At 44.8% G+C, this 9736-nt stretch overlaps 1 protein-coding gene across 1 annotated transcript; it reads right to left on the bottom strand.

The window, feature by feature from the left end:
- Positions 1 to 332: 332 nt before the first annotated feature.
- C11H14orf93 (chromosome 11 C14orf93 homolog) lies at positions 333 to 8303 on the bottom strand. Its single transcript, XM_063137649.1, has 6 exons — positions 7785 to 8303; positions 6838 to 7104; positions 6567 to 6628; positions 4888 to 4991; positions 3706 to 3818; positions 333 to 1067 (listed from the first exon to the last, which is right to left on the bottom strand). The coding sequence occupies exons 1-6, from the start codon at positions 8301 to 8303 to the stop codon at positions 666 to 668; spliced, it is 1467 nt and encodes a 488-aa protein (XP_062993719.1). The 3' UTR covers positions 333 to 665.
- Positions 8304 to 9736: the final 1433 nt, after the last annotated feature.

The raw sequence follows: 9736 nt of genomic DNA on the forward strand, positions 1-9736 counted from the left end.
CGACTGTGTAGACCGAGGAAGAAGAGACGGAGGAGGAGGCGGCTGGGGAACCTGCCGTGTCCTTGCCGCCGCCGGCTCCCCGCCGGCCTCCTGCTGCCAGGCTAAGAGCCACCCACCTTAGCCCGGCAGCAGGAAGCCGGCGGGGAGGCGGCAGCGGCGGCAAGGACGCGGCCGGTTCCCCAGCCGCCTCCTCCTCCGCCTCTTCCTCCGTCTCTTCTTCCTCGGTCTACACAGTCGCTGTGGGGGCGCACTGGGGGCGCATATAAGCGCCCTCACAACGCCGTGTAGATCCCCTCCGAGTCACATTTTTAATGGGAATTCTTACGTTGCTTCAAGTTTGCCTTATCCTAAGCTCAGAGTGGAGAGAATTCCCTCTGCAATAATATAGATCAGTCATTATAACTGCAAAGGGTTCCCTTTTTCAGCGTTGTCCATCACAATTACTATTTCTTCTCCACTGTGACCTAAAAGGGGCTTCCGATGAAGTGAAGACTTGTTTAAGCCCATAAAAGTCACTTGGCAAAAGTCACCTGACAATTTGCTTCCCCTCCCAACCTTGAAGAAGGAAATGAACTCAATCGGAGGTGAAAGCATCTCATTTGACCCTGTCTTCTCTCTTCCCTGTTATTCTGGCTGCCGTAGTAAACAAGGCCAGCCATCTTAGGTCACTCATCCTTTTCCACTTTGATCTCGACAAAGGTGCTGAGGTCGGGACAAAAACCTTTGTGGCTGGGTGGGTGAGGGGGGGTGCCAGCTCTTGCTTCTTCTTCTTGAAAAAGAGGGTTATAGAGGTGCTGTGGCAGAAGCTGGGCTTCAGCAGAGGGCAAGCGATCCGAGGGATGTCCATACACCCGGTTGGCTTTGGTACCGTGCTTTGAGTTGGCGTCCAGCCGGTAGCAGAGCTGAGTGAGGGGAGCAGCACGGAATCGTGGGGGACGCGCCACCCACACGCCAGGCTCACTCAGGCTGTCTTCCTCATCTGACATGAGCTCCTCAGTCACACCTTGCCACACACGCTGCTCTTCAGGGCCTAACAGACGTGCCACCCCCGAACGGTTTGCAAAAAGCTAATGGTAAGACAAAAGAGAGTCTAATTAGTCATTCTAAGAAAATAAGTTTTGCTTCCAGCCCTGCAATTACGCACCCCATCTGTCTTCACCAGTCCTTCCCCTCCCACGATTCCTCTATCATACTCCATCATACTCTGCCATTTTGTCTCCTAGTGTTGGAGGACTGCAGAAATGTACCCATTGGACCTGCAGAACATAGAGCCTGTGGGCAGATGGCAAGGCCTAGTTTAAATATTTGCGACCCACTCTTCCTTTAAAACCAGAACCTTTTCCATGCCTGTGTGCAAATCACAGCTGTCCCCTAAAAAGCATTTGACAGTTTAGCTCTGAAATCAACTCCACAGGAGGAAAGGGCACATGCTCCACCATTGACAGTTTATAATGGAAACACCTCTTGGCAGCCGAAGTTTAATGGCTCAGCCACCACCGCTGCCACCCCCAATCCAAGTCTCAGCTCCCCTTTATGAAGGAGAGTTCCGACTACTGCAGGGAGGTTTCAGAGAGTGGTCTGAGACAGTATTAATTTTTCTCTCTTTTTAAAGGAAGACGAGCACTGCTTTGATAAATGAGACTGGAAAGCAAGTGGGATGCAGACATAATGATCCACTTTCCCCGCTTCTGTCTTCTTCTTTTCCTTTTCCTTTTCTGTCTAAAAAAGCATTTTTCTGCCTCTTCGGCTGCAATCTTATACACATACACTTGGGAATAATAAGCCCAATTGAATTTAGTGGGACTTCCTTCAGGGTAAATATGAATAGGATCAGGCAGCTAGGCGAGAGGCTAATTTTTATGATGGTTTGTTTAACAACCCCGATCAAGTAACTTTTTGATTGAGAGAATCCTTTGTTTTTCCCCCTTCCCTCACTTTCCCCTCTCACAGCCCAATCCTATGCATATTTACTCAGAAGTAAGTTCCACTTTGTTGGATGGAATTTCCTTCAACATCTTAACAAGATGGTAGCCTTAAAAAAACACAATGAGCATTTACTGATTAAAGACCTTGCTCGTTAAAACCACCCATAAAACTTACTGAGAATTGTGTAAATCATCCCCAATTACCTCTTACTTTAAAGCAAGTTACACATTAAGACTTTTTTAGACTCCCCTTCCTCCTTGTTACATTTTGCCCCCCCTTTCTAATCCATAATTTGCTGCTGCTCCTTTGTCACAAATTACAACGCTCTTAATGCAGGTGATCCAGAGGCAACTGGATTCTCTTCCTCTTTCTGAAAAGTTCCTGGATTCTTCTCAATAAATAAATTAATCACCATTACAAGTGCTATTTTCCTTTCAGCTAACATAAGTCCCATTGAATTCAATATTTAGAATATTTATATACCGCTCCCCATTGAAAAAATTTCGGAGCGGTGTACAAGGTAAAATGAAAATAAAAACAGAATAAAACAGTGAAAACAAAATTTAAAAAGAAGCAAAAAACAACAACACAGAAATCCAAGGCTGCATGTTAAAGAAAGGCTTCTTGGAATAAAGATGTTTTCAGGAGGCGCCGAAAGGAGTACAAGGCTGGAGCCTGTCTGACCTCCAGAGGCAGGGAATTCCACAGGAGGGGCACCACCACGCTGAAGGCTCTTCCCCTGGTGGATTCCAATCGGAGGATGGATCTAGGTGGAACCACCAGGAGCAGGCCCTCGGATTATTATTATTATTATTATTATTATTATTATTTAGTGACCGGACAGGTTGGTAAGGGAGAAGGCGCTCTCTCAGGTATCCTGGTCCCAAGTTGTTTAGGGCTTTGTACACAAGTACAAGAACCTTCAACCTGGCCCGGTAGCGAATAGGCAGCCAGTGCAGTTCCCTCAGCAGAGGAGTTACATGCTGGAAAGGGGCAGCTCCAGACAGCAGCCGAGCTGCAGCATTCTGCACTAGCTCCAGCTTCCGGAGCAGCTTCAACGGCAGCCCCACATAGAGCACGTTACAAGCAAACATGCATGGAGTCAGGCTACAATCTTAAACATAAGCCTATGCATCTTTACTCAGAAGTAAGTGTCACTGAGTTCAATGGGCTGGATGTACAATTAATCATACTTGGGTGTAGACCTTTTGAAATCAATGGGACTTAAGATCATCATGGCCATCTTAAGTCTAATTTATTTCAGTGGGTCTACTTTAAGCATAAGGTTCTAACTCTGGCTTGTTGGAGGAGAGACAAGCCAAAGTTCTGGGGTTTGGATGTCATGCTAAACAAGCCAGGGTCCTTGGGTTATTTAGCCACTCCCACCGGCAGGAGGAGGCAAGTGTGAATGATTGATTAGCTTGAACAAGCATGCTGGCTTGTTCACATAATTCAAACCCTCAATTGCCAATGCGTTTGAATTGGGCCAGTGTAGCCTCTTGTAATCAGACCTGTACTTAACCTATTCCTTCATATGTCAAATAGACTGTTGGGGTTTTCTATATGTTTGAGTGAGAATATTGAGGTAATTTCCTCCTCCACTTCAGTGTGATTTTTAATGTTCTATTTACACATGTCCTGGAATAAAATCGACAAGAGGAATGTACTTGGGTTAAAAGTGTGACAAAATTGCTTTTCTGCAGGTATTGTAGCAGTATGGCCCTCTTGAGATAATAAATGTGCAGAAGTGCTCCTCAGAGCCATTGAATTATGCTTTACCCGATAACGTCTGCTGCGTAGCTTCTTCTCTTCCTTCTCCTTGAGTCCTTTGAAGGGGTTGAGAGAATTACGATACTCACGTCGCTTAGTCAGAAAGTAGGCCACACAGGCACCTAACAGAAGAAAAAGTGGGCACGGGGTTGCGGAAAGGGGGAGATCACAAGGATGGAAAGCAGAAACCAGGGCACAGATGAATGGCCAGAGGATATAAGATGTGTGTATCTGTGTATACAAACAACCAACATTTCAAATATCATCAGTAGGTTCTAGAGTAAATGCCAAGAGATATGTTTATTTTGAAAGCTGTGGGGTGTCCTGATGGTGACGTTTTGCCGCTCATTTCCTCAAAACCCTGTGACATTGTAGCTGTGGGGTGGGAATGGCAAATCTCCACAGCAGGAGGGAGCCCACATCCTGCCTGGCCTTCCCTCACATCCCCTGATCTACCCTGGGCCTTGATCCACCCCCGGAATGCCCCCAGCCTCAATCTGAAATGAGGTCACCACCAACAGACCAAAGAAGGTGGTGACCTCAGTGTAAAGGAAAAAGTTGTGGTAAATCAGCAACCTTTGAAAAGTGTAGTTTTGGGGGGAGGACCCGTGGCGGCTGGAAGTTGGCAGGTGCGTCATATAAACAATGTGGCACCGCTGTGCAACTACCATGGGGTATACAGCACATACAGACAAGCCCTTGGACAAAATTCCACCCCCAAAGAATTATTTTTATTTTATTTCGAGCAAAGTGCAAAAGTGACTTTTAGAAAGAAAAGGAAAAAAAAAAAGGTTGTAGGAGAAACAAGGATATACTGTTCATTTGGAAATGCTCTATTATCCAAAGGGAGAGGCGGGTAAGAAATATATATATATATAATTTATTTATTTATTATTGCATTTATATCCCGCCTTATTTCCTCCAAAGAACCCTAGGCAGTGTACATAAACCTCCTCCTCTCCATTTTACCCTCACAACAACAACCCTGTGAGGTAGGCTGGGCTGAGAGTCTGTGACTGGCCCAAAGTCACCTAGTGGGTTTCCATGGCCAAGTGGGGACTAGAACCCGGATCTCCTGACTCCCAGTCCAACACTTTAGCCACTATACCACACTGGCTCTACCACTGGCTTCTAGCTACAATACAATTAAAAATGGAATAAGGGAAGCATTTTTATCAATCTCCACCTTACCTTTTAACTCTTTGTCCGTGTAATTATGGTGATTTGATACCAATTCATGCTTCAGTTTTTCTAGCAAGAATTTCACAACAGAGATATTCCATGAAGATTTAATGCTACAAGAAGGGAAAGGGAGAATATGTAAATATGGAGAAAGCCAGGATCTGGCATATCCTAGTAATTCCACATTTTCTCCAACAAAACTTCTGATGAACTAAACTAGGGAAAGTCACTCAATTTCCCAACTTTAGGAAGTAAAATAAAGTATCACAATCCAATCAGAAGCATCTTTACTCAAAAGTAAGTCCACTGACTTAAATAAGGCTTACACACTACACCCTAGTAAGTTTGTTTAGTATTGTAGCTTTAGTATGCAATCCTGTGCATACTTACTTGGGAGTAAGCCTTATTTAACTCAACTGGACTTACTTTAGAGTCTCAACTGGACTATTTTAGAGTAAACACTAAAGGATTTCCCTGTGTAACTACTCTATTTCTTCGATTCTAAGACGCACTTTTTTCCCATATAAACATCTCTAAAAATGGGGTGTGTCTTAGAATTGCCGGTGTGTCTTGGAGGGTTTTTTTTCTGTTGGTGGTACTGAAATTAGTGTGCGTCTTACAATTGATGACATCTTACAGCTGAAGAAATACAGTACTACTCTTTGGTTCTATAACTACTATTGTTGCTAATAATCCACAGCTCATTCATAATTGTTTATGAAAAGTAGGAGGTAGGCGAAACCTAACTTTCAGTCACTCTATTTAGTCTTTTCCATATAGAAACAAGTGGCCAGTCTCTGTGGAACAGAATAAATGTGCACAAATATGACATCAATATTTTTTTTTTTAAAAAAGAGATCACTTCAGCCTTCCAGGACACAAGTGGCCATTGTGGAAGAAAGAAACTTCAAAGGGAAATTAAGAGAGTGAGTGACTGCCAAGTTACAGTTCATCAAGAGGTTCTATTGCCAGAAGCTTGTGCCAGAGGCTTGAATTGGGATAAAAGGTTGTGAGTTTTAAAAAATCACGCTACATGTGTTAATTGGCTTATCTAGTGCCAGGATGTTTGCATTATCAGCAGCAACTGTTCTGGGAATGGCCAATGTTAAATAATGTGATTGTCACTGTTCTATTTCTACATTTAATTTCCCCTTGACCTCACCATTTACAGCGCCGCCCTCCATCCTCCCAAACATGCGTAATGCGTATATACCTGAAACTCTCAATAACACATACATCTGATGAAGTGCATTATAGCCCATGCAAGTTTACGTCATAATAAATTTGCTAGTCTTTAAGATGCCACAAGACTGCTGTTTTTGCAGCCACCCAGCCCTTTTATTTTCTAAGAATGCCTCTGGAGACCCAGCGTCTTACCATCCAAGTCCTTACTGTAAGATTAAGGTCCCGATTACATAGCAGTTGTTTCATTTTGACAAACGCTATTCTTGGCATCTCTTGTGTTTATCTCTTGTGTTTATTCCTTACTTTCATTGAGCCAAGTTCCTGGGCATTTATATTTTGCGACACGCTCGACTGGCACATTGTTTATTGTAACGTTAGGCACAGTAAAAAGAAAAAAAAATCCCTTCCATTGCAGCACAGTTATGTGAGAAGCCACAACTGTTTAAGTTTTCCTTTATTGAAAGCACTCTTTGCCAAGTCAAACAATCCCGGCTAGAACTCACCTTTCAGAGCCATCAAACCTCTTATCATTGGTGATGTGGTTATGGACATTATGCACCAGTTTCTGGGAGAAGAAACAAAAACACAGGAGAGATAAAGAAGTGAATCTCAACAGCAACGCTGCAAATCCCAAGCTATTAAAACAGGCAGAGCAGCCGGCTCCTGAAAGTTAATTAAAATAAGCTTTTGCAGTTCCTGAGCTGCTGATTCTATGCCGTGTTCCTTGCAAGATACAAGCTCCTTCATGAGTAAATTAAGTAAAAAGCAACTCACTGAGAGCACCAGGTCTCTCTTGCGCCTCGCATTCTTCTGTCCAATGCTTCGGCTTCTACATGGAAGACTGGCAAAGCCCAAAGAGAAACGTGGCTCCCCATGAATGGGATCCTCCAAGGTGGGGCTGTTAGGGGACACCTCCGGGCAGGAGAGAGGGTCATCCAGGGCCTGTAGGACTGGCTGATGAGCCATCTGAGGAGCAGGTGAAGAGGCTGTGGCATAGACCTGCTGCATGGAGACATCTACTGTGGGGGGTTCTTCGGCTACCTGAGGAGACAAAGACTTGTAATTCTCAGTTCAAACAGCAGCCCCTTTTCCTAGTCCAGTTGCTGTGTTATCTCTCAGCCCCAACCTGTAGCCACTATATCCTAGACAGACCTCTAACTTGTCCCTGTTCTGTTACTATCCCTTAAAGTCACCCTAGCATTTTCACCATTTTTTTTAAAAAATTAATTGCTCTGTAAAACAAATATAAAATTTACAGTGGCCAGAACGTATATTTGATTTTAAAGCCTCCTTTTATCTCATTAACATTCGTACTTGGCTGAAATAGTGCAGGAGCCTCAAAGGCACTTTTTAGTGTCATGAGAAAACATACTAAGCGCTAACCTACTAGAACTTTTCCCAATTACAACTTCGCCAGTGCCCTTTAATCACCAAAGCAGCTCCAACCTCCTTTCCCAAACCAGCCTTGGTGTCATATATACATATACCCATGCGTTTTTTAGCTCTTGCCATGGCCCCTCAACCCCAGGCCACAACAGTAGAGCAGTGCTTGGCGTGACTCCCAGAATGCCTCTCTCTTGAGCAGGTCGTTGGCAGGGAAGGCGAGAGATGCCATCAAATATTCATGATGCCATCTGTGCCTGACCGGAGGGACATGGGGACTGTGTGTGTTTTGCGGGGTAGGAGGGACAAAGAAGACCCTAATCTTGCAACCTACATACCACACCAAGCCCTCCAGCTCCCAGCTGCACAGGAGAGAAACCCAAGTGCCCAGGTGGCCCTGCTGCTGCTCCCAGCTGCCTCAGCTCTTCAATGACCACCTGGACACCATTTCTGAAGCCTTCGGCTTCTTGTTCCTCATCTTCCTCTGCATTGTCCTGTTGGTGCTCCTCTGGAACACACAGAGGGCTGGCTTTGAGGGCTGCGGGTGTCCCACGGCGCAGTGCTCCCATTTCCTCTTCCAGTCGCCTCAGGGCTTCATTGTTGGCCTTCGCCAGACTCAGCGCCACCTCAGCAAGGCTGACAGCCTTTTCGACACGTTGGTAGATGACATGCAGGAGCTGTTCTGAAGACTGCACCGCCAACCCGCTTCCTGTAACGGTAATGGGGGTGCACGGCGAAGACGGGGGCGGCGGGGCGGCAGTCGCCTGAGTCCCTGGCTCCTGCTTGCAGCTGCAACAGCAGCACTTGGCCTCTTTGGCATTGGGAGGCGAGAACAAGATGGTGGCACTGAATGACATGGCAGCACAGGAATGGGTGAAGGATTCTGGGAGTTTCTCAGCTAGTACTCTTCGAGAAGACGAAATGGGTTCCAGATCCGGTTTTGAGTGCTTTGCAGTGGGGACCGACCCATGACAGTAGTAGGAATGTGTTTGCTAAGGAAACAGGCTATTAAGGAATATTAAAAGATTTCTTTTCTAACGATATTAAAAGATCTAACGATGACTAGATAGTAGTCAGTCATATTGGGAAAAGGTCTGAACAATCCAATATCTGAACATTCACAATACTTAGATTTTAGGCTCGTATCTCTTATAAATCTCTTACCTATCTCCTCCAATGACTATCATGGAAGCTAAAGCCAACAGAACTAAGGCAGGTCACTTGGTACTTGCATTCATTTTGATGTCTTTCTAAATGTATGTTTACTCTGAAGTTAAGCACTGTGTTTTTAACCTGTAAGAACTCGGCCTGCCTGTATATTTGAATCCATATCAATTCAAAGATGTCCTCTTATAAATCTTATTCTCCCAAAGCCATCTACACCTCCTGATTATCTTGCCAGTTGAGTCTTGCAATGAACTCAGTTCTGGACTAGCAACTCAGGTTGTGCGATGCTCACTTTAATTTCTTTGCAGAGGAGCTGAGGGATCCTGTTTAAAATAAATAAATAAATAAATAAAGAAGCAGCAGCTGTGTTTTGCTTAGAGGTAGGCAACCCTTGGGGCCTATGGGTATCTCCAGAAACCTGAGCAACTATCCTGAGTACAGCCATAAAATGGCTGCCATGGGTATGCATGGCAATTCATAACAGGAGAAGAAACCTGCCCAGAAGCATTCAGGGGGAATTAAGATGCCAGCAGCTAGGAGGTCCTACTTCTTTTTGAAGCAATGCCGGCAAGAAAACATAACTAGGGTGACCATATGAAAAGGAGGACAGGGCTCCTGTATCTTGTATATATCATCTGTATATATGGAGAACCTGGTGAAATTCCCTCTTCATCCCCACAGTTAAAGTTGCAGAAGCTATTGAGTGACCAGATTCAAAAGAGGGCAGGGCACCTGCAGCTTTAACTGTTGGGATGAAGAGGAAAATTCACCAGGTTCTCCATATATATGAATGACACCTGCTGAAATTCCCTTTTCAATGCAACTGTTAAAGATACAGGAGCCCTGTCCTCCTTTTCATAGGGTCAGCCTAACATAACAATATTTCTAAATAAAACTTGAGCGAAGTAGGTTGTCTTGTGGGCACCACCAAAGATGTCCGAGGGCTCATTGGTCCCGAACCACCACCAACACCACCTCGTCAAGTAATTCAAGGCTTTGCAAAGTTTGTTTTTGGCTCCTGGAAAACTTGCAGAGGAAGAACTGCAGCCTTGCACCCGCAACGTTCAAGTTCTTACAGAGCTTCTCTCCAATCACTTGCAAACAGCCCTTAATGAATAAACAT

Source organism: Elgaria multicarinata, chromosome 11, assembly GCF_023053635.1.
Source record: "Elgaria multicarinata webbii isolate HBS135686 ecotype San Diego chromosome 11, rElgMul1.1.pri, whole genome shotgun sequence".
Taxonomy (NCBI): domain Eukaryota; kingdom Metazoa; phylum Chordata; class Lepidosauria; order Squamata; family Anguidae; genus Elgaria; species Elgaria multicarinata.

What these genes read in the sequence shown, in the direction of transcription:
- C11H14orf93 (XM_063137649.1), bottom strand. Translation starts at nt 8,303, where the DNA reads ATGTCATTCAGTGCCACCATCTTGTTCTCGCCTCCCAATGCCAAAGAG. An exon ending in AGGTTTGATGGCTCTGAAAG is followed by an intron (nt 4,992 to 6,566) that starts GTGAGTTCTAGC and finishes CCCTTCTTGTAG; the next exon opens with CATTAAATCTTCATGGAATA. An exon ending in CACGGACAAAGAGTTAAAAG is followed by an intron (nt 3,819 to 4,887) that starts GTAAGGTGGAGA and finishes TTCTTCTGTTAG; the next exon opens with GTGCCTGTGTGGCCTACTTT.